The 25,859-nt window shown below is 38.7% G+C and overlaps 1 protein-coding gene across 1 annotated transcript in view; it reads right to left on the reverse strand.

The window, feature by feature from the left end:
• Positions 1-25,859, reverse strand: part of LOC127634789 (rho GTPase-activating protein 21-like) — a 93,304-nt gene that overhangs the window by 14,648 nt on the left and 52,797 nt on the right. The window contains exons 7-16 of the mRNA XM_052114471.1: positions 25,668-25,691; positions 22,469-24,422; positions 12,734-12,880; positions 5,916-6,018; positions 5,723-5,762; positions 4,509-4,628; positions 2,700-2,984; positions 1,215-1,279; positions 984-1,132; positions 743-885 (exon numbers count right to left, since the gene is read on the reverse strand). Coding sequence (XP_051970431.1) covers positions 743-885; positions 984-1,132; positions 1,215-1,279; positions 2,700-2,984; positions 4,509-4,628; positions 5,723-5,762; positions 5,916-6,018; positions 12,734-12,880; positions 22,469-24,422; positions 25,668-25,691 — 3,030 coding nt within the window. The remainder of the gene's footprint in view (positions 1-742; positions 886-983; positions 1,133-1,214; positions 1,280-2,699; positions 2,985-4,508; positions 4,629-5,722; positions 5,763-5,915; positions 6,019-12,733; positions 12,881-22,468; positions 24,423-25,667; positions 25,692-25,859) is intronic.

Consider the following 25,859-nt stretch of genomic DNA (forward strand, 5'->3'; position numbering starts at 1 on the left):
AATGTTAATATCTTATGTAAACAAATGGAACATTATTGTAAAATGTTACCCAACAGTTACTTAAATGCATAATGTGCTATGATGAACATGTTTTCATTTTCTGAGTTTAAAGTCATTTGGATATTTTATCTGGAGCTGAAAGTCAAAAATGTCTTATTGGTGTACCTGCACAAAATAAATAAATAAATAAAAGTCTCATTAAAAGCTGAAATTCTTGAAAACAAAATTATAATAATATTGACAATTTATTTATTTTGGAATGATCTTGTATAATTACTTGTTTAAAATAAACAAGTAGTGAATAATAATTTAAATATCATTAATATGTGAAAAACTTTGTGTCCATTAAAGTCAACTGGTGTAACCATTATGTCACGTGACATAAAAAACATAAAACAGAGAGGACCCCTTTTTATTACATTTTTATGAAAAGAAGGTTAAAAGAAGTAATGCTAAGAAAACATATTGACATTTGTATGACTCAAAAAATAATATAAATAAAAAGAAATAGGATTAAATATTTGCAACCCTTGTTTTTTAATTAATGATTAAATTGTGTACACTCAAATGTATTCAAAGAGCAAAAAAAAACAAAAACATATACAAACCAACAACCATTTAAACAGCACTCAAAAACTGAAAAGCATTAGTTCTAGGGAGAGCTCACAGGACGATATTTATACCAGCACTGTCAAACTAAAACAGTTCTAGAAAGAGGAAACGTGAGAGAGGACGTTCTTACTCTGTTGGTCTGAGCTGGAGGACAGTCATCTAGTCTTACTCCAAACGTGACTCCTTGAGAATGTTTCTTTTCAAATGGCTTTCTCATCAGTCCAGGGATGCCCTTCCTCCATGTGCCCTTATCCTTGGGTGGACTTGTTTCATCTATGTACAAACAACCATAATGAGAACACGTCAATGTAAGGACACATTGATTTCATGCCAGACTTCCCATTGGTGATGGTGATGTAATGTGCTGCTACCTTTATGCATGGCTTTCCGGTCATGGTTCTTGTCTGGTGAGTGGGGACTTGTGGCTTTACTCTCACCTTTACCACCTAACAACGTCTGTCTGATGCTCAGGGACTGACGCGAAGCCTTCGGAGACGGTTCGGTCTTACTGCTGGGCGGACTGCAACAAAAACTCAAAGTCAATCTCTAGAACTACACTAGTGAACTCCAATTGATGGGAACTCTTCCTGTTTCCTGCTTACCTCATCAGAGTGTTGTACTCCTTTATTTTCCGGTTGATGAGGTCTGTGCTTGTAACAGTGGCGTTCTACACAAGGAAAGAAGGAAAGAGAGATGGTGTCAGATGAGCAGATGTAATGTACACACCAGAGGGCTTCTGTCAGAAGACACGAGACATGCTATAATGTACATGTCATGTGATTTTCCTGACGAGTTAGTGTTTCCTTTCAAGAAAAGCCCTGAGGTGGTGTTTACCTATTGTAAGAAAGGCTTTAAATAGTTTTTTTTTTTTTCATGTGACATAGGAAGGCCCAAAACATCACCACCATATCAATGTCAGGTCCTAGGCCTGGAATAGACTTTCCAATATTACTATAATACGAAGGAATGCGTCAGGTTCAATTAAAGTTAAGCTCTATGGACAGGATCAGTGGCATGTGGTCAGTTACAGCAGAAAATAATTTCTGCTTATGCTTTTGGCTACACTTTCGACACATTTGTATTGAGCGCAACAGTGGGGTTCTGGATGTAAAAATACAATTCATTATTTTTTTCCATTGGCAGAATTGTTTATTAACAATAACTTATAAACCTATTATAAGCTCCAAGGTTGTTAATCAATGGTATACGCTTCTGTTGAAACTATCAGTCCATGTTAAACATTTTTCCCGGTAAAGAACTACACCACCCATAATCCTCAAGAGAAAGATCCACCAGTCAGAGAATAATGGCAAATAAACGTGGCTAAAAAGCTCTGTCCACACACTCAAACTACTTATTTTTGCATATATCAGAAAATTAATAAATAAATATTTATTGAAATATTATTTCTATACTTATAATAAACTCGTATTTTTTTGTTTCGATAACGTCAATCGTATATGAGATGCTTCATGGGCTTGTAGAAAATTTCCTCATTTACGACATTAAGCAAACACTCATGTACCTTTAGTCTGTTTGTCTAATTTTCAGATACTCAGAGCTGGGATATGTGGGATGTCTAAATTACTTTCTTTGGTAATCATCAGTATGTCACAGATGTTATACAATGATCTTAAATTGTTTTAAACCTGGATCATTCCTCTATGCTTTCGAATGATGGGTATTTCATGGCTTTACTGTTCATTTTCAGATTTAGTTAATGAATGAAAGGATGTATCTGCGCAATGTGTGCTTGCTAAATAAAACAAAACTGTTTTTGATGAAAAAGTGTGATCGTTGTGTAATTGTGGTGATTTACATTTACATATATTAATTTGGCAGATGCGACTTACAAAAGAGGAAAACATCAGCGAATCATCTTAAGGAGACAGTGGACGAAAAGTGCCATACTACAAAGTTTCACTATCATCAGAATAGCATTCAAAACAGATTAAAGTGCAACAAGAATTATATACATATATTTTTTGTGACTGCTTAAGTGCTCATGGAAAAGATCCGTTTTAAGTCGTTTTTGAAGACAGAGAGTGAGTCATTCCACCAACGTTGTATGATTGCTGATCAATCACCTCTTCGTCTAAGTTACTGTTCTCCTGAATGACTCGGATCCAGGACAGCATTTCTTCGCGGTCTTCTGCCTGGAACAGGTACTCGTAGTCTGACGTGGTCAGCCGGAGCACGTTCTTCCGCTTTGTGTCGCTGTAGGAGATGTCAATCAAACAGGCTTTGATGCTGATTGGCAGAGGCTCGTCTTCAGTTTGAGAGTTGTCCCTCTTGTCTTTGTACAGATAGAGGCAGTGGCCACGAAGCACAGCATAGATCAGTTTCCATGGCCGCATGCCACTGCCAACACGCTTCAGGAGAAACAGAAAATAGAATTCTTAAGGCACTATTTATTTAGAATACCTCATCTTGTACATTATACCAATATTATGCATCCCATTTTGCATACTACCTGTACTACACAAGTATGTGGATTATCATTAGTGCGTCCCAAAGCATAATGTGTTGAAAATACGATGCAAAAAGGTGATCGCGTGGCGTACATTTTAGAGGGTTTTTCGAAGCGTGCATTATTGCATGTATTTTTATTATACTTTTTTTTTTACTAATATGACCCACAACCACCTGTGCTTGAGTTGGGCAAAATTCTAATTTTCATAATTAGCTTCCTTTCAATTGATAGGTTGGTATTCCAACTGAACTGGCCACTCCCCACAGGAAGTTTGGGAAACTTAACAATGGTTATGAATTTCTTCTAATTTAATTCTATTTGAAATCAACTTACTTAATTTCAAATTGCAATTCTACATCCTATTTGATACCTCAATTCAAATTCAGGTATTCTAAATGGTGAACAAACCTGTTTGTAAAGGTTTTCCTCCGACTTTTCCAGTTGTAGAAAATAGTGAAGAATACAATGCAGAAGCTGTTACAGCATTTACTGCACTAATGCTTACCAATTGTAAAGTAGCAAAGGGATCTAGAGTATCAAGACATTGACCTAGCATATCTCAACAATGGTGTAATGTCCCAATAAGTAATTAGAGTACATACTTTAAAATGTGTTGTTGAAGGATGTGAATTGGGATGCAGCTTAAAGCCCAATGTATACTTTGGCTAGACACAAATGCTAGGCATCTGCATACAGGACACTTGATGCAAATTTCGTCATCAGTTGTGTGCTCAAGCACTGAACGTGTAAGGCTGATTTTTCTAACCACACATCTTTGAATGCACAGAATGCACATGTGCCTGGAAATTTGCAATAATTAGTGACTCCACAAGGTGGTAACACTCACAATAAAGGCGTTGCTGTCAAGAAGTAGCGCTAGAAGATGTAAACACCAGTACACATCAGGAGACGAATTTAGAAACAACAACAGTAGATATGCACGTCAAGTGCGCTTGTGTGAGGAGCTCAGAAGATACCTGCATTTGTATAACTCAAGTCTGAAGGAATATAAAGACATCTTTATGGGTCTAAATTCTTGTAGACAATAGTTCAGTGTATCATAACCATCATAGCAGGATGAGCCAACTGCCAGTGTATGCACGCACAATCACTGTATGTAGACGCTAAGCATTCGCTTCAAAGCCAAAGTATACTTTGAAAATGGAGTAAAGTACAGCATAAGCCAAAACATCTGGCACTTCTTTATGAGACATGAAATGTTTCTGAAAGCTTCTACTTATTTTGTCCTATATTGCAACACTTTTACAGTATGTTGCATTGTATAAGCCAAACACTGTTGGCTGTAATATCTCTTACAACACTATAGAGCTGTTTGCACTGAAGACCCTTTCATTCTGGGACCCCAGAACAATACAACACATGAATGTCTAAATGTGAATCGTGGTGTTTTGTGGTATTGTACCTTGCCCTTATCTGAGTTGATCTGCTTGAAATGAAGCGGACCCTCCTTTGTGGCATCAGTGAAGATGTCTGAAGTAGAGTTTCTTCTGGAGCCAGAGTCCTCAGAGGACTTATCAACAGCCTAAACACACCATATAGGGATTTATTCATTCAATTATCAGCATGATGCACAATTCATCCTGCTTGACAACCGTGACTGAAAACCCTATTAGATATGTTCTCAGTTTGGTACTTCAACATCAGACGGCACATGAATTTCACAAGTTTGTGGATTCAAATCTTTTAAAGATATTCAGAGTTGCGTTAATCATATTAATTTTATTAAGAGCAAGCAAACCAGATATTTGCAAGCATAACTAAATTCCACTTTGTTTTCTGCCTGTGAAATAATCAGTATTTATTACTTTTGCATTCTACAGTACATATATTTCTGCTCATTTCTTCTGAGTTTATTTCACAAATGTTTGCTAAGATGGCTGTATTGCTGTACTAATCACTATGTCAGGGGTCGGCAACCTATTGCACACGTGCCAGCATTGGCAGGCAGAGGGGTAATCACTGGCACTACAGCAACAGAGAGAGAGGAGTAGACTTTTTTATTTATATAAATTCCGCACCAGCATTCCAATCTACATCTTTCTTTAATCCTTCCTCATGATTATGCAGCGTGTTTTTATCAGCAGAATGAGAGGCTAAATACTATTAAAGTGTGACGAGACGTGAAAGCCATTCACACATCATGAGACGGCAGCGCTTCGTGCGAGTAAATGCACCCATTTTGCTTCAGTCAGTCTGCGTGGATGACAGCCTACATTCAGTGTTTCATTCGTTTCTTTTTGCTTTCAGAACAACACATGATGTAATAAGAAAAACACCACTATTTCTCCTTGAGATTTCCAATCCAGCAAACAGGTGCACCCTCCTAAAAACCATGGTCAGAAAACACAATTCCACATTGTGGGTTTAACAATTGTGAGTCTATTCCAAATATAATTGAAACCTGGAAATAAAGTTTTAGGATTTTGTAGGTGCGAATCTTCAAAAAGGGCTAAATAGTTGATCGGCTTGAGATGCACGAATGGGCATCAGGCACAGATATTGACCAGGAAAATAAAAAATGGCACTAAATGTAAAAAAGGTTGCTGAACCCTGCACTATGCAGTTAATTGGAGAGTTACAGTCATTTATTATCTCTATGACTAAAGTCTCACTCACCTTTCTAAGCCCCCTGAATCCATGGGTGTGTTTAATGGACCTGCTGTACAGACAATAAGCACACAGAGGTCATTTAGTGCCCGAGGCAGCACATTAACAATGACATTTAACTGCCTCTTCAACCATGTGGGCAAAGTATTGCTGTTATGCATCATATATCATATCCTGTAGCTTTAAGGGACTGTAAACGTACCCTCTTCCCTCTTCTCTGTAGTTATCCAAACCCTCATCGAAGGATTTGGAACGCTCCGTTTTAGCACCAGAATCTGACTCCAGAATCGTGAGTCGTAAAGAATCTAAGAGAGCAGAAGAGTTCACAGAAAACACATTTCGATTTTAAAAAATGGATCAGGACAAAAATGACACTGAAAGTGAAATTTCCACATACTTAAATGTTGTGGTAAAAAAAAAACATCTCTAATTAAGTCTTGTTTCTTTATTTATTTATTTTTATCTGTTACATATTTCATAAAATTCTATTCTAGGCTGACCTAGTTGAGTTAGTACCTCCGCAGACACTATAGTAACCTGTAGCAGTCAGATATCTGTATTCCCTGTGGCAAGTGTTGTTGAATGCTATGTTCCTATTATAATTGTTTTAATAGAAATTAATAAATAATAAATAAGTAATATCTGGCATCTCTAAATGCAAAGAAAACACTTCCTAATAACTCCAAAACAGTACGGTAATCTAAATACATCAAAATGTACCATGGTAGACAGTATCTAGCAGATATTTTATTATGTTTTGATATCTTGGGCATCATTTACTGTCAAGTCAAGACATTTTTATTTGTATAGAGCATTTCAAAACACACAGTTTCATCCTTTACAGAAAATCATGCATTAACAAAAAATGCAACTGTAATATCTATAATGTCTTAGAGCCATCATTGTGTAGTTTGATTAACTATGATTGTAAATTGTGTATATAAATAATAATTGTATTTAGAACCCCAGTGAGCAATCTGAAGTTGACTGTAGCAAGGAACACAAAACTCCATAAGATGTTGGTTAATGGAGAAACATAACTTTGGAAGAAACCAGACTCACTGTGGGGGCCAGTTCCCCTCTGACTAACATCATGAATATAATGCCAATATTACTTATTTATGAGCAGTACAAGTCATGGTTTCAACTAAATAAGTGTTGAAGGCCAGTGTTTAAACAAATATTTTATATGAACTGTAAGATTAATGACTAATGTCTTAGAAGTTCATCCTGGATTATCTGCAGAAGTTCACATAGATGCATTGTCCTTTGTTAGTTGGCTGATGAAGGCTTTTGTTGGCAATTCATTGATAGTTTATGTATTTCATTTCAAGAGTGTAGCCCATCAATAGACAAATAGCATCGCAGTTCAACAGGCAGGTCATTTCATTGAGGTCTATCCTAAATCCAAGGTTCAGGCAGTGGCATATGAAGTATCCCATGTCTTATGGTTGGAGTTGGCATCAGCTCATCCCCTGAAGTCCATCGTTACAGACTGAAGTGATGTCTGGCTGGCATCGGCTGCAATTAGTTGTCATCACTCAGAGACACTCATATGAATCCGACAGTTCATGAAGGTTGAGACATGGAAACAAATAGAATAATATTAGCATAGATGCCATTCAATTTAGAGTTATAGATCATGATAAATGTTTCTGGTTCCGGCAGAGCTAACAAAAGCAGCCTAATTGTGAGTTGATGGATAAATTAGGTGTATGCCTGGCTAAATAGATGAATATTTAGTCTAGACTTAATCTGAGTGAGTGGATCTGCACCCCAACTGTGTTAGGGAGACTATTCCATAGTTTAGGAGCCAAATAGGAAAAGGATATACCTCCTCAGGCTAGAATTTTGTAATTGTAATGAACGTGATGGAATATAGCATGGTAGAAGGTAACTTAAGTACTACAGAGCTAGACCATTTAAAGCATTCTACCTAGTTAACACAATTTTAAAATTAATATGAAATTTAACAGGTAGCCAATGTAACAATAATAAAGTGGGGCTAATAGGATCATATTTCTTGGTTCTAGTCAGCACTCTGGATGCTGCATATTGAACCAATTGAAGTATATTTATTGAACTTGCTGGACATCCTCCCAGTAATGAATAACAATAATCTAGTCTTGAGGTCATGAACTCATTAACTAATTTGGACATTTGTGAAATTTCATCTGGTTTCGAAGAAATATAAACTTGTATGTTGTAAGCATAACAGAGGAAACTTATTCCACTATTCCTGATAATATCTCCCAGGGGAAGTATATATAAGGAGAAAAGCAAAGGCCAGAAAACTGATCCCTGTGGCACTCCAGACATAACTTTAGTTTGATTTGACAATTCCTCATTTACACAGATGGTAGCGGTCTGCTAAACAGTACCTAAACCATGCTAATGCAAGTCCACAAATGCCAACATAATTCTCAAGCCTATTCAAGAGAATGTCATGATCTATGGTGTCGAAGGCAGCATTAAGACCTAAAAGCACTAGAAGAGAAATACATTTTCTAGTATTTTCTACATAAAGAGTAGATTTGAAATCAATCTATAGTTAGCCAATTCTCCAAGATCAAGCTGTGGCTTCTTAATAAGCGTTTTGATAACTACCATTTTAAAGTTTATTGGGACATGTCCTAAATATAACAAGGAGTTAATAATATTAAGAAGAGGTTCTGAGATTACAGGGAATACCTCATTTAAGAGCTTAGTTGGTATTGGATCTAACATACATGTTGTGGCTTTTTTGTTAGCTCTTCAAGACCTATGACAGCGAAGGATTAAAGTAGCTCATGAGGAAAATTACGAGACACTGTTTTCTGAGGTACTGTTAAAGATGTTTGCATAATTCCAAATTTATTTCTGATTATTTCAATTTTATCAGCAAAGAAATTCATGAAATCATTAATATTGTGCTGCGACTGAATATCTGGTTCAGTCGAGGCTTTATTCCTAACCAATTTAGCCACAGTACTGAATAAACACCTAGGATTGTTGTGGTTATTGTTTATGAGTTTGCTTGAATATGCTGACCTGGCAGCTTTTAGTTCCTGTCTGAAGCTACAGACACTATCCTTCCACGTACCGCAAATTATCTCTAATTTTGTATTCTTCCACTTGTGCTCCATTTTCGGAGCTGCTCTCCTAAGAGCATGAGTGTGATCACTGTACCATGGTGCAGGGCTTTTTTCTTTAATTGCAGGGGGTGACACTATCAAGAGTGCTAGAGAAGACTGTCTATATATTTGCAGTTATTACTTCAAGTTCTTCTACACTTTTTGGCTTACTGAGTATAAAATGATCAGTCACAACATTAAAACCACTGACAGGTGAAGTTAATCAAATTTATTACAATGGAACCTGTCAAGGGGTTGCATATATTAGGCAGCAAGTGAACACTCAGTTCTTGAATTTCACATGTTTGAAGCAGGAAAAATGGGCAAGCTTAAGGATCTGAGCGACTTTGACAAGGGCCAAATTGTGATGGAAAGAAGACTTGGTCAGAGCATCTCCAAAATAGCAGGTCTTGTGGGGTGTTCCTGGTATGCAGTGGTATGGAAGGGAAACGGTGAACCGGCGACACGGTCATTGGCGCCCAAGGCTCACTGATGCACATGGGGAGCAAAGGCTAGCTTGTCTGCTCTGATCCCACAGAAGAGCTGTTGAAGCACAAATTGATGAAAAACGTAATGCTGGCCATGATAAAAAGGTGTCAGACCACACATTGCATCGCAGCTTGCGGCATATGGTGCTGCATAGGCACTGACCGGTCAGAGTGCCCATGCTGATCCCTGTCCACCACCGAAAGTGCCTACAATGGGCACGTGAGCATCAGAACTGGACCATAAAGCAATGGAAGAAGGTGGCCTGGTCTGATTAATCATGTTTTTTTTTGGATCATGTGGACGGCTGGATGCATGTGCATTGTTTATCTGGGGAAGAGATGGCAGCAGGATGCACCATAGGAAGAAGGCAGGCCTGCGGAGGCAGTGTGATGCTCTGACCAATGTTCTGCTGGGAAACCTTGCGTTCTGGCATTCATGTGGATGTTACTTTGACACCTACCTAAAGATTGTTGCAGACCATGTACACCACTTCATGGCAATGGTATTCCCTGATGGCAGTGGCCTCTTTCAGCAGGATAACGCACCCTGCCACACTGCAAAAATGGTTCAGGAATGGTTTGAAGGACATGAAAGAGTTCAAGGTGTTGACTTTGCCTCCAAATTCCCCAGATCTCAATCCAATTGAGCATCTATGTGATAAGTTGGACCAACAAGTCCAATCCATGGAGGCCCCACCTTGCAATTTACAGGAATTAAATGATCTGTTGCTAACGTCTTGGTGCCAGATACCAGACACCTTCAGAGGTCTTGTGGAGTCCATGCCTCGACAGGTCAGAGCTGTTTTAGCGTAACGAAGGGGACCTACATGATATTAGGCAGGTGGTTTTAATGTTGTGGCTGATAGGGTATTAGATAAATATGGAAGATTATCAGTGAAGCTATCTTTAGTGGTCGAAAGAATAGTTTTAACTGAATGATAGCTTGGTGCAGATTGAGTAACATTAGCAGATTGCAGCATACAAGAGACGAAGTAATGATCTGAGATGCCATCACTTTACGGCAGAATTTTTATTGTATCAACATCAACTCCATATGACAGAACTAAATCTAGCATATGATTATGGTGATGAGTTGGTCCTGTCACATTTTGTCTGACACCAAGAGAGTTGAGAATATCGATAAACACTAATCCCAATGTGTCATTTGCATTATCTATGTGAATGCTTAAGTCACCAACAATTAAAGCTCTATCTACAGTAACAACTAGATCTGATAGAAAATTTGCAAATTTACCAAGGAAATCAGAATACAGCCCAGGTGATCTATATCCAATAGCAAGGGCAAAAGACAACAGGGATTTTTTATTTGTAGCTGATGGTTTCACATTAAGCATTATTATTTCAAAAGAATTTAACTTGCACAATGCCCTCTGATTAACACCACAAACTTCACTGTAAATTGCAGCAACACCTCCCTCCTCGACCATTCAGACGAGGCTCATGTTTATAACAATAATCTGGTGGAGTAGATTAATTTAAACTAATATATTCATCTGGTTTAAGCCATGTTACAGTCTAACAGAAAATATTATCTGTAATAATTGAATGTGCTTTGGTTGAACGAGATCTGTTAAGAAACCCTATCTTTATATGATGTTTATCTGAAATGTTTTTGTTATTTTCAAGTTTTACTTTAATCATTTTTTTTCTAAATGATTTAGTTAGGGGTTTGTGTTTGGTAGTTCGGGGAACAGACGCAGTCTCTATGTGATATCTAGGTGATACAGTCTCTATGTGTTGTAGTTTATGTGACCTGTGTGATGTCTCAAGGCAGCTAGCAGATGTTCGGATTAGCCAGTTTGTCTGCTTCATGACCTGGGCCCCAATTAGTCAAATTCTATCAATATTAAGACTATGAGTCAAATTACTAGAGAGAAGAGTGGCTCCTTCTCTGGAGGAATGGTGTCCGTCTCTCTTTGGCAGGTCAGGTCTACACCAAAAACTCTTCCAATTGTCTAAAAATCCTATGTTATTCTCCGGACACCACTCAGACATTCAGTGACACTAATCTACTATAAACCTCATCACCACAACGAGCAGGGATGGGGCCAGAGCATATTATAGTGTATGACATAGTTTTTGCAAGTTCACACACCTCTTTAAGATTATCTCTATTTATCTCCGATTGATGAAGCCAGACATCGTTAGTGCCGACATGAGTAAAAGTTTTAGAAAATCTACATTTAGCATTAGCCAGCACTTGTAAATTTGATCTGATGTCAGATGTCCCAGCCCGCAAAATGCATTTAGCAATAGTAGTTGGAGTCTCTATTTCCACATTCCTTACTACAGAATCTCCTATAACAAGGGTGCTTTCAACATGATTCTCAGTGGGTGCATCACTGAGCGGGAAGAATCGGTTGGAAACCCTAACATGAATGGGAGAGTGTGGCTTTGCAGAGCAAGTATGTCGCCGAGACGTCACCAAAACGCCCTGCTGCAGGGGCTCTACAGCCGGAACCAAAGTGTGTATGTTGCTCGCTGTTCTACCCACATTCAAACCAGTATCTACCAGCTTCTCTTTCTCACTGACCTCCACAAGCGTTCGGATGCATGTTTCTAACTCATTAACCTTCTCCGTTAGCTGTTTTCTAAGAAGACTAATTCCTTACATTTATCACATGTAAATCCCTCACTGCTGACGGAAGAATCTATAGTAAACATGTGGCATGCAATGCAGGAAACAATCACATGAGTGTATGCCATGACTTACTGCAATTGTTTGTTGTTGTTGTTATGGTTGTTCTTGAGCGGCGAGGGTTTGAGATCGATGTGAATCACTCACGCAGTTGTTTGCTGTTTTTGTGGAGGTTCCTGATCAGCAGATGTTTGAGATTGATGCAATAATCCATATAAAACACAGAGGAGAATACGAATGCACGCAATCGAAATGCGAGATGTAGACAAGAAGAAAAAAGAAAACGGTGCGCGCGGTAATATACACACAGTTGAAACAGTAGAAAAGCGGGAGGGGAAAGCAGAAGCACACAGTAAAATGGCAAAGGATAAAACGATGAATGTAGAGGAATAAGCAATGCTAAGCAGGCTAAACTCGTGCCTGTACTGTAACTTTTGTATTTGTTTTGATTTTAAAGGTAAACAAAATGGTTCATATTAAAAAAATATTAATTTTTCCAATTAATTGATTCAGCTGGAATATTTCACATAAAGGGAAGACTGTTTTTATATGGTTCCAAAAATACCCTCATAAAGGAGAGGGAGAGAGAGAGAGAGAGAGAGAGAGAGAGAGAGAGAGAGAGAGAGAGAGAGAGAAAAACTTGAACATCAAAACCAGGGAGCAAATATTGCCCCTATAAAAACAATTAATTTCTGACACAGCTCAAGTTTGATTTAACTGATATATACTGTATATACATGTTGGCAGAGTTATTCCTCACCCTGATCGTGGGACAGCTGGCGGCGTATAACAGGAGATGGGGACGTGGGACTGGGCGGGATGGTGGTAATGATGGGCATGCTGGAAATCACGTCAGATGCAGGAATGTGTGTTACGTCATGGTCTTTACTGGAGCTTGACGGCTCATCTGATGACAACAGATATAAAATGCTCTTTTCATAATTTGTGGTATACAGCATGAGCAATACAGGCAACAGAGCCAAGAGCAAACAGAACCAGACAGCTAGGACGAAATACACTTACTCATTAAGCTGAAAAAGAGTGAGCATTCATTAAACTGAAACTTTATATACGCAGACAGACACAAACTAAGAGATTATGTCTCTAAACACTGCATTAGTGAGTCAGACGTGATTACATCACAGGATAAAATAATACTAGTCCATTTTTCCACTACTAGTCTGACTTTCTTACCAATAGTTGTAGTTTAAAGTGTGTAATTTCTGCAGCACTTGCATCACCAAACTAAACTGCAAAAATAATGACTTGAAAAGGAATTTTTCAAACTTGTTTCCTGAAAACTCAATCCATTTGCCATTGGTCTGTCCAACAGACCAACCCAAACTCATGTCATTGGTTGGGCCTACAAAAAGAATAATGTTTTGATAGGGCCAAACTCTTTACACTTTTTGGGGAACCCATCTAGTTGGCTTTAAAACCAAACCAATGTACTTTCTTTTAAACTACATTAGGGCTGAGCAATATGATACAAAGTGTCACACGACAGAGATTTTGCTATATCGTGTATATCGCGATATGTAAATATATATGTGCATGGAGTGAGCTTATTCACCAGTGGGCAGGACTTGAAACGCAATAAATTGCGACTGGTAAAGTGCCAGTTATTTGCACATGTTGGTTTAGTACCAGTTCACTCAAAGAATTATGCCGATTGGGCAAGGATGCAAATGTGCCTGCAAAGTCATTGCTGAATGCAATTTGCGTGTGCAATTCTGATTTTGCGGGCCGATACTGAGCCCTATGTACTGTAGCCCAGAGGTTCCCAACCCCCGGGTTGAAACCCAGTACCTACTCATTCTTGTGTTCATCAGTTTGAATACCTGTCAACTATAAATAAGTACATGTCTAAAACATACATTATTCTAGTACAACTGTAGGAAAAAAAGACTGATTCTATGGACTTAAAGGCAACAAGTAGTTCAGTTTCTGCCATTATTATGTCTAAGTTTATGTTTGCATATATGATTATGTGCATGTGTCTGTGTTAGAGTGTAAAGTCCTGCGGGCCAGAGGGACTAGGGGTAAGGATGACTCTTAGACTTATGATAATTCCAGCAACAGTTGCTGAGCTCAAGCCTATTTTATTGTGGTCAATATTGGAATATCATCTTCAGTGACATCATCCCCCAGACACCAACTAATGTCATGAATAATTTTTATAGAACAAGTTTATCTTTGCCTTAAAAATAAGAACCAAAAACTAAACTGCCAAATCAAACCCAAAACAGTCTACCAAACAAAATCCAAAAAACAGTTTAATGAACAAAACTTCGTCTACAAAACACAACCCCAAAGCAGTGTAACAAATCAAACCCCAAACAGTCTACCAAACAAAATCCAAAACACAATCTACAAAATCAAAATAGGGATGGCACCGATCCGATATATGGATTGGTATCGGCTCCGATACTGACATTTTAAATGGATCAGGTATCGGTCCGACGAGCCCAATCCAATTCCGATACTGTGTGTTAGTCCTGTTCATTAATGTCAAGCTACAAAAATGACATAAAAGAACCATAAAAACACCATTAAAATAGTTTATATGACACGTGCATTATATTCAAAGCCACTTGAAGATTTAAAACAGCACCGGAGGAGCATTTTACCAGAATTTGAAGAAGCAAATTAAACTACTGTGAACTTGCCTACAAACAGACACACTTACAGGACTTCCTGGAGAGTTTAAAATGTCAAAATAAAAGCGTGAGGTTTTAAAAGTAAAAGGTGTCACAGAGGCAGAGATATGAACTCAGTAACTGGGTTGATTGAGCAGACTGAAACAGTGATGTAAACATTGTGAGTAAATCCAGTTGAGCAGAGTAGCAAACAGCAGGTGAGTAATACCCAGACAGGGTATAGACATGATGAACAGATAACTCACAACAGTCTTATGATACTTACAGGAAATAATGAAGACAAAAGTATGTTTGACATAGTAGAAAGGTCTGGAGTCGAGATACTATTGACGAGAACAGACAAAGCGTGTGTGTGAAAGTGGGGTATATATATGCAGTCCTTGATTAGCCACTAATGATATGCAATGATATGGTAATCAGAACTCAGAGGAGAGTGAGTGCTGTGAGGAAGAGAGAAGAGAGAGACCAGTGGAAAGTGAAAAGTGAGCTGATATCTTACAACTAAATTGAACAAAAAAGAGATCTGAATCCTTTGAAGTCCAAATACAAGTTGAAAATATTTAGCAAAAAATTTCATCTTTTCTGCTGATGACTTATACTGGAATTACTGTTAATTTGCTGCTACATTATCCAGTATACTAGTAACAGGGTTCCCACTCTAAACCAAATGTCAAATTCCCTGACTTTTCCCTGACTTTTACTGACTAAAAAGATGAATTTCCATGACCTATAATGAACGGCAAAACAGGCCGCTGTTTTGCGGAGCACCGAGCAGACAAAAAACAGCCACAGACAGTGTTTTAAATTCAACCAATTTCAAACTTTATTTACTTGTTCACAGATGTTTTTAGTATAATTCTAAGTTAAACACACAAACATAACTTTTCTTTTTTCTCTTTTTTTTTTTTACACGTTAAATGCATTGATATTTTTCTGTACAATTTCTACAGAAATACATTTACGGTTTCTACTCTTTCATGGGTTAAATGCTCTGAAGGATTTTCTGTTTGTCATCGAGTTCATCATTCAGTCTTTTTATTTCTTCACATTTAGTTTTTGCAGACTGTCTTAGACTGTTTGACTGAGCAATGAATGTAATATTGCCTACACTTTCTGCCTTTAATGCAAGACCATCAGCAGATTGCTCCATGGCTGAGGCATCCTTCTGGAGGCGTGCTCTCTTTTTCTTCAGCTCATCAATCTCATCAGAGAGAGTTTTCCTTTTCATGTTTAGTTTTTCTGCTCCTTTAAGTTTTTTCTGTTCCTCAAGATGAAAGATGTATCGCTGTCTTGCTGAGGATGCAGACTGAAGTAAGGCCTTATTTACCACAAAGTTATCAATTCCCCCCACTGACCTCAAATGATCACACACAAGACGCTGTGCACTGTAAGTGCTTTCCTTCATTTTTTCAACCTCGATTTGTCTATTGACCGAAAAACCTCGCTCCACTGTTGCATTTCCATGCGAGAGCATTAGGAGGAGTGCCACAACATTCCACAGTTTTTCGTACACTTTTTCTCCTGCCATTGTTTCATAGAGTAGTGTATCTACCCGACCTGTGACAGGATTGAAGTCAGTGAAATCTGCCATTCTCTTGGGCACAGTCTCATTGATGAACTTCCTGTACTGTTTGAGAATATCATCACAATCATTTTCATCTACTCGTTTGGTCTCAGTGAGCAGTTTAAGGATGCTTTTCAACTTGTTGCTGCATGATGAATCTTTATTGCTTGCCATCCTCCTTGGATCTAGGCAATCCATGTTGCGCACAAGAGTGTACTTTAGTGGAGATTTTTCTTGTAATTTCCCTGCAAGCGTCATTAAGCACTTTCTGCAATCCATCCTGAACTCCAACTCTCTCTTCTCACTAATCTTCTGTGAAGACACCAGTTCCTTCAGCATTTTGTCTGCAGAGAACCCCACATCAACTTTATTTGCATGAATGAGATTGGTTTTGTCTGTGACAACTATTGACATCAGTTTTGATACTGTGTTTGCATTAGCCATCACATCATGCTTGATAAAACGATCCATAACTGACCTGATAACATTAGAAAGATCAGCAGCCAGAAAAGGAATCATAGGTCTGTCTGTTTGATATAGATTCAAGAAAGGTGCAACCTCCTTTGAAAATGACAAGTGAAAGGCCAACTTTGCAGGCAACAGTGGGTCTCTGCAACCTTCTTTGACAGTAGTATAGGATTTAGTTCCAGGGTTGTGGAATTTGCCTGTCTCTACCTCATTCACATATTTCTTCAAGTCTGTCAATATGTTGATCATTCTCTCTGTAACTGGGACATACCCATCTTGTTTTACAGAATTTGAGTGGCATAAGAGGAGATATTTGTCCAACAGCTTTAGCATAATCCTCTCTTCGGGCAGGGGAATCTTTCAGTAGCCAATAAGCATTACTTAAGAACTGGTCTACATTCCAATTTGAGGCATCTGCACCTTTTTTAAATGCCCCGTGCAAAATATGTAGGCCACAGCTACCCACATTTAGTAACACGGTATTGACATCTCGTTCAAGTTCAGTTTGTATAAGGTCTTGGAATTTAAAATTGACATTAGGTCCATCCATTGAAAGCTGTACAAGACCTTTGTAATTCAAACCCTCTGTCGACTTGTGGAAGACCTCCACCATATCCTCTGCTGTGGCATGGCCCATGAATTCAGAAGTGAAGTAGTGTGTAACTACAGCATTATTGTCCCAAAATCTTAAATGAATGTCCATCTGCTTTGTTTGGGTCTTCCGATTCAAGCTTTCATCAAAAAGAAAAACATATCCATCCATAAGAGACCTTATTCTGTCCATCAGAAGTGACTTGCAATATGGTGCTATGCCAAAAACAGTCAAATAAGATGATTTAGTCTCTCCACATTGAAACTGCTGGCAATGTCACTATCCGGGAACATTCTTTTGAACAAAGACCCTATAAAAGAAAAAATGTGCAACACTGTAATTTACCATATATGCCCCAAATATAGCCTACTCATAATATGAATTTAAAACCACAACCCTATGAATAAATTTAAATGTAATATTGAACCATTATAATCCTAATTGTATACTAGGTCTAAAGTTAGTGCGGCTTAATACACAGTATTATACTACACCACGACTAGAATACCGCAAACTTAGCTGCCTTTTCACATGACAAACGATGTCCGATAGATCAGAAGTCATTAATTTCCTATGGAGAGTCACAAGGGGGCTGCGTGAGGTGCCAACCATCTGCAGTGGAATTTTCAGATCTGATTTGAGCCGTGGATACATTAATATTTGAACTTGAATGACTACACCGTATGCAACCAACCGACTGGATGTGATGTATTAAGATCAAAGCTATGAGTGTAAAGTTGAAAAAACTGATGTTTTCATTAAAATGTTGTTCTTACTAGGCTATTTCTGTAAAATGGTTATGATGATTATTTACACTACCAGTCAAAAGTTTTGGACAGTAAGATTTTTTTGTTTTTTAAAAAGACACTCCCCAAGCCTGCATTTATTTGATCCAAAGTACAGCAAAAACAGAACAATTTTGAAATATTTTTACTATTTAAAATAACTGTTTCTGTTTGAATATACAGTAGTCAACATTTGAAGTGGATCAAAAGTGCATCAAAGTTGTCCTAAGACAAGAACTCTTAAAAATCTTACTGTCCGAAAACTTTTGACTGGTAGTGTATGTCTGAAATAATTATTTGATAAATATTAATTATTTAAGTCCTGGAAAACCCATAATATTTGTCCTTCAGAAGTAATGTTGGTAGTTTATCTAATGTGCATATATTGATTTATTAATTCTACCATGGTAAATTAATGAAGGTAAGGGCTGCGCATGATCAATTTTAAAATTATGTGCTACTGCCACTAGGGGGCGAAATGCGACAATCGTATCCTAATGTTGTGTGCAGTGAAAAGGCTGCTTACCGTGACCCTTTTATAATTATTATTATTTTTTAAGCTTACCTTGTCCTAACCTGACGTGACGAAGCTACACGACGACAAAATCAATCATAAATCACAGCCAATCATAACCGTGCGTGGGCTCTGTTCACAGCACGAAAACCAAACGGAATTAAACAAAATTAAAAATTAAATTCAAAATACATAATCAGTGACTGATACAAAATTTGTAATGAAATGCACTTGTTTGAGCTTAAAATGGTCTGAGCTTGAATATCATTTTGTGAGACTTTGATTGCCACTATGAGAACAACAATGGATAATTTACCTCAGATTTTGAAAAGAAATGAAAGGAAACAAGAACGTTCAAACTGAAATGCACAATGACAAGTATTTGTTGCTTAATGTCGTTGTTCCCTCTGTATGGGCTGAACTATCAGCTGCAAAATCCCAGAAATATAGAAACCATTTCAAAAATAGAATCTTTTGTCATGTCGCGGCAGGTTAGGACAAATGATTAACATGTAAAATGTATTTTATCGCGTGTTGTCACGTCGCATCTGTTTAGGACACGGTGCTAAATTCCCAAACAAAGCTGGACTGGAAGCTAGATTGAATTGCCTCATTTAATTTCAAGGGCCTGTTGTATCATTAATACAACATTGATTAAAACATTAAATAACGATTCATTTACACAAATATATGAGTTTACATACATGGCTAAATACCGGTTGCATAGGCTAAGAATTTGTCAAGAGTTAACAGTAATTAGCTTGCAAACTAATTAGCAACATTTTCAATTTTGTCAGCGATCACTTATGCTGCCTAACCTAGGCTAAACATTACACTTACACAAAAATACACGTTACACAAAAATAATCTTTAATTATAACTAACAGTTAGCTAGCTAACATTATAGCTACATACCACTTTGTTCTGATGACTTGTATGACCAGTGGGACTCGGTAAGCTTAAGGCACCACAAGATTTCAGCCTCCAGGGTCTTTGCTGGTGTTAAGCCGAGACGTGCTCCACTGTGTCTCACTCTGCCGTCACTGCTGGGGGTGGGAGCGGCTTCATTAGCTGATTGCGGTTCTCTTGGAGCTATATGGGGAGGCTGCAGTAGAGCAGTGATGGGCACTTGGGCCGAAGATGATGCTCCTGTCAGCTTCATACGAGTAGCGTGCTTCTTGCTGTTTGCGTGGCTGCGAAGTGCACCCTCACCCATATTTGATAGCTCAATAGTAGTTTTACAAACTTTACATTTAGCTTTTCTGTCATCTACTTTTAACACCCAGTCTTTAAATTGTTAATTTTGTAGCCAAATCTCTTGAAATGTACATTTTCCTGGCATGTTAGTGCCTTAGTCGAATGCAGTCACCCGTACCTGTTAACTAAGTGATTTCCAATTGAGCGGGAACGGAATAAATATGGCGCTAAAAATAGCCTAAGCACAACAATACAGAAAGATGTGTGAAACAGCGCGATAAAAAAAAATCGGTATAGAAAAATTACATTTTGATAAATGGAATCTAAAATTTAAAGCAACAAACTAAATTCCCTGATATTCCATGACTTGGACAAAAACTATATAAAATTTCCTGACTTTCAATGTCTGGAATAGACCTTTTAAAATTCCATGACATTCCAGAAATTCCATGACCCGTGGGAACCCTGTAGTAAACAATAAAGTGTTTCTTAATAAGCTATACAATTATATGAAATAATGTGTAGTTAGAGGTTTGTGTTTCTTTACATATTTAAGAGTACTCCCAATTAGTTCCACACAATAATGTAAAGATATCCTAAACTGATTATGCAAAAAAACAACACTGGTATCGGAGTGGGAGCGGTATTGACCGATACTGAAATTTCCGATAGCAGAATCGGAAGAGAAGAAGTGGTATCGGTGCATCCCTAATCCAAAACACAATCTACCAAACAAAACACAAAACATAATTTCCCAAGAAAACCACAAAACACAATCTACCCAACAAAACACAATCTCCCAAGCAAACCCCAAAACACAATCTACCAAACAGTCTACCAAACAAAACAGTCTAACAAATAAAACCCAAAACACAATCTAAAACACAAACAAAACGCAAATATACCAAAACAACTAAAAACAAAAAGAATATCTACCAAACAAAACCCAAAAACATAATCTACCAAACAAAATCAAAAACACAATCTACCAAACAAAAAGCAAAATACAATCAACCAAAACAACAAAAGACAATCTACCAAAAAAACACAACAACAGTTAACAAACAAATTGTACAACACAGTCTCCCAAACAATCCCCCCCAAAAACAAACAAACAAACAAACAAACAAAACACAGCCTTCTAAACTCAAACTAATAGCTAACCCAATTAAAATGCAAATCATTATTGTAAAACAAAGTAATGTCTTTAAATGTATTTTCCTTTTAGAAACTGATCCAAAAAAAGGAATCTATGAGCTAGTTTCCATTGATTTTTCTAATATTTTATATGTTATCACTTAACTGCCCTTTTGCTTGTATGGGGTTTCTGATCTATAAATGAACTTGAAGGAGTGTGAATGTATCAGTAGGGCTGTAGAAGTAGCTTCCTCAGTCCAATTGCCTTGGGTGGAATCTGACAGTATGTCACATTATCTGTGCCCAGTGGACTATGATGTCATGTCCTATCGCTGTACTGGTGTACATTGCAGTTTGGAGATGCTCCAGGGGTTGACCTATGCACTCCACTAACACTCATGAGCTACAATACTGTCTGCTTGTGTACAAATCAACGTCCATAACACAGTCTATAATTAAATGTGTTGCTGGTACCACTTAAGAAGCACAACCATTCATAATGCCTTGGTAAACACATAATAGAATATAAACACCTTTCTTTCTGGTGTCACATAGCACAAAGTGTGTATTTTTGCAGCACAAGCATAATCAAACGGAATGAAAAAAATTATGACACTTCAAACGGGTTTCCCGAACACATATTCTTTCATTGGCCATACAAACAAATTACACAAATCACCTTCAACAAAGGTCTGTTATGTCTAGAAATTAGGCAACATTCTGAGATAACTCAAGAAAGACATTCAGGTTAATACCCTCTCTCTCTCTCTCTCTCTCTCTCACACACACACACACACACACACACACACACACACACACACACACACACACACACACACACAAACGCACACATGCATGCATGCACATACACGCACTTAAATTACATATAACTTCCCTCTACCAACTGTTTATATTGGGCTGAGCTGTTAATCTTGCTGTTATTACTGTTATCCTCAGGTACACCACATTTGTAAAACATTTGACCTATCTATGTAAAGTCTGGGCCAAGAATCAACAGGGTAGGCTTTTGTATGAATTATCTGTGCAATAAAAAGCAAATTCATAAGTCCTGCCCAAGACTGGAACTGCAATAGGGTAGACAATGACTGCCTTGTGTTAAAAGTAGCACATCTAATGTTAAAGTTCAGATGTTTAGTTTACTGTGAGCAATGCAGAGCACTGAATATCTGAATAATTTTTTCCCTCATTGGCTGCTTCATGTGATGAACAATGATCCAGCAGATGCATGTGTTCTGAAAACTACTCTGGCAAACACATTTTAATGAAATTATACACAAAGCAAACAAAGCACCAAAACAGATGCAATTTCAAATTGCTCCCAATACTGATAGCACTTAAACATTTGAAAATCCCCTTTGCATATTTGACAAAGTCTAAGTTGTGGCAGCAGTAGTTTTAGACAAAGGCATTTCATACAAAGGTTACAAAAAAATCAATATTAAAACATTTTTTGCACTATCTATTAACCTATCAAAATTCATCCCCCTGCAGGCCAGATAGTAGTTGTCATAGCAACAACATCCATGGTTATTTCATATAGTTGAAAAAGGCTCTTACCAATAAAGGGGATGGAGTCAAGTGAGTCATTAAGGTTGCTGGAGAAATAGGTCTTGCACTGGTCTCCTAGTTTCATAATGTTCATTTCACGCCAGGCATCGTTAGGCAGCCAGCATGTGTTGGAACTGGCAGACGGCTCTGTCTCGTTCACTGCCAGAATGTATGAGGGGTGTCGGATGGGTTGAGATCCAGACTTCTCCCTCAGAACCACAACTACAGTGGCATCTGGACCCTCTATACCCTCCACTTCCTTCTCATTGGCTTGGGGCTTTTGTTCTGTTAACTGGGGTTGCAGAGGAACTGTGCCGTTACTGGTCAAAATGGATTTGGTTCCACCATTCTTAGTTATATGTAGTTTTGAGACAGCAGGGCAGGATGAAGAGCGACATCCACGGGCTACCTCCTGAAGATTGTCAGCCCGCCCTCTGGGCTGCTTTGCAAAGTGGGGCAGGTGGTTGGTAGTCAGAGGTGTTCTTTGGTCTTCAATGGAGCCTGTGTTGGAGCTACCACTGATTTGGCCTTGTATTGATGCCAGGGCAGAGGCTATATAAGAAGCAGCAGCAGTTGAAGAGTCTGAGAAATAATTATTTGCAGGTAGCAGTGAGGGCCTGTTTACGGAAGGAGCAGTGGTGTTACCCAGGCTTTCAGCTCTGGTGGTGAATGAATCTGTACCTTTAGTGAAAAGAGGCGTGATAGGCAACCCTGTGTAGCTGCCCCCTTGCTTGTCTGGGCTAAAAATCCCCTGCGTTCTGTAAGACTGTGGTACCATGCGTAATGAAGACTTCCTACCTACTTTTGCCTCGTACCCTCTATACACAAGTAACCTCTCTTCTGTCTCAGTTCTGCAGCATGCCTGTCTGTCCAACATGGATGCTGCACCGTCATTCTGTCTACCCAGGTAGTCGCAAGAATGCGCTCTGAGTTTTGGGATACCCGTGTGTACCAACGGGAGGGCATCCTGGGAAGCACTGCGAGTCCAATTCCATGCTGGAGCAGCCCGTTCAGCACCACCAAGCCTCTCCTGAGAGGCACTATGCAGTGGGAGCACGTTAGATCCAAGACAACTCTGATCATATGAGGCGCTCCTCTGTCTCAACTGTGATCCAGAAAAGTCTTGTGAGGGTGTAGTGGTTGTAGAAGCGCTTTTTGGCTTGTTGTATTCTCTTGTACTGGATGGGGTTGTCGCTCGCAGACTGTCGAGACGTTCTTGAATAGTCCGGCAGCCATACATGTAGAGCCGTTTGTTCTCTATGTACTCCTTGTAGGTGGTGTAGTTCCTCCAGTCAATGTTCTGGTGGGGGGAGCAGGGAGAAGGTGTGGCTGCTGGAGGGGAAGGTGTGTCAGGGGTTGGAGAGGTGGCTGATGGAAAGGTTTCTGCTGTTAAGTTTAGGGAATGTCTTTGGAAATTTTTAGGGGTTGAGTCCACTCCAATCAGTGCAGTTCTAGGGATACTGCTAGAGAACCCAGTGGACTCAGCAGTTCTATTGGGTATATGTGATTGTGCTGCCCCAGTTGGAGATGAAGTGACATTGGTTTTGGACCTGATAAGATCTGGTTCTGTGGAAGCTACGTACCTGTTCTCTTCCGTCCTGCGGCTAGGACCAGCCCAGGCCACATGTGAAGTTCGATCTGTAGATTCAGGTGATGCTACCATTGTCCTCACACTCTTGTTATATACATGCACAACAGTTTGGGTCTTGGGGGCCTGAGAGGTTTGGGCTAGGGTAGGGGCAGATATAGGTACATCCACACAGTAGACTTTGTCAGGCTTGGAGCAGTTTGTCCCTTGTCCAGTTCCACATGTAGCCTCGGCAGGTGAAGGCTCCAGCACCTTTGCCATTGCCAATGCATTGGGCTCTATCCGTGGGTAACAAATTGGGGGCGGCTCAGGGATATTCAGGGCATTTCCACTATATGCCTCATTTACTTTGACGTATGCATCTTGAGAATAAGCCTAAAAGGAAGGGATATTTTATTAGTTATAATAAAGCAATGGATACCGCAATGACACAAATTCTTTATTAACATGACTATCAACCACTTTACAAATGGATAATTTTACCACCTTGTAGCTATTTACTAATGGTGTAACAACATACAAGGATCTGGCCTGTCAGTTGACCCCCAATTCTTTAAGTTCAAGAAGCAACAAATGTACAGTATTTCAGTGAAAGTGTGAGAGGGGAAAAGGTCAAGTAGCTAGGCTCAACTTTAACCTCAAGGAGGGCTTAGTATCAACAGCTTACCTACCTTTAGCTTAGGAGAGAGAGCTGTGCCCAGACAAGGGGAAAGAACAAGAGGAGGGCAGCTTTTCACTGAGCAACCTACAGACGCTAGTGGCAGCTTAACCATCATCTTACCCTGTCGGTCTTGATGCTAAATTCCGCAAAGGTATTCACTCCCATTTAGTACTTTCCAAACACAGTTACTGTCCATCCCAGCTGTCCCAATGTGCACAGGAGAAAACCAAGGCATAAATGAGAGTACAAACGTGATAGCTGGACTTTTGGCTCTACACCTGAGGTACTTACTGCAGCACACCTCTGCTCATGCTAACAAACCTGTCCCTCCCTTTCTTGCTCTCTATATCCATGTGTGCTCCACCCCTCCTCTGGAAATATAGATGACTCAGAAGGCTACAAAAAGAATTGAGCAAATACAGAAGGACATCATTCTTAAGAGGGGTAGTTCTTCAGACTGATATAACTACCACAATGATTAATCGGCAGTTAATTGTACATTTTGAGATGATCAGCATTGGCCATTAACTGTGTCAGATAGCACTTCATTAACAGAATTGTTAGCTCCACTTTATGTTCTGAAAATCTACCAACAGCCTTGTCAAAGGATAATAAAAAAAAAATACTATTTTCATCCCAGCAAACTTGTGTATCATTTGCCGTTATTATATTCATTAGACACTTTACTGCCATTCTATCAGCCATTCTGCTCTCTAGATATCTGTATTGGCATATGTCATTTAAAAATCATATTGGTAATTTCTATTCAATCTATATAGGCCTAATTTCTATACAATTTGGTATTTTTTCATTAACTTCAAACAGCCTAACAGCTTGTAACAGCAACAAAGGGAGAAGTTATACACATCCACTTCCATGCAAAGACCGAAAACCACTCACAACACAAAATTACATAACAGTAAAAGAGGGAGCAGGTGACAGGTTTAGCTCCAGCTTACCAGCGCAGTGATGTCCCTGGAGAACTGCAGCCAGAATGTTAGTTAGATTGACAGCAAGGAAAAAAAGAGGGAGAGAAGAATGTCAAAAGAGTACTGGTGAGAGAAGATGACGAGAGCTCTACAGGTAGAGCGGGAGCAATCAACCTTTTTCAGATATACTGCTGCTGTCATTGAGTTCAGGATAAAGCAAGC

The sequence above is a fragment of the Xyrauchen texanus genome, chromosome 42, assembly GCF_025860055.1.
Source record: "Xyrauchen texanus isolate HMW12.3.18 chromosome 42, RBS_HiC_50CHRs, whole genome shotgun sequence".
Lineage (NCBI taxonomy): Eukaryota > Metazoa > Chordata > Actinopteri > Cypriniformes > Catostomidae > Xyrauchen > Xyrauchen texanus.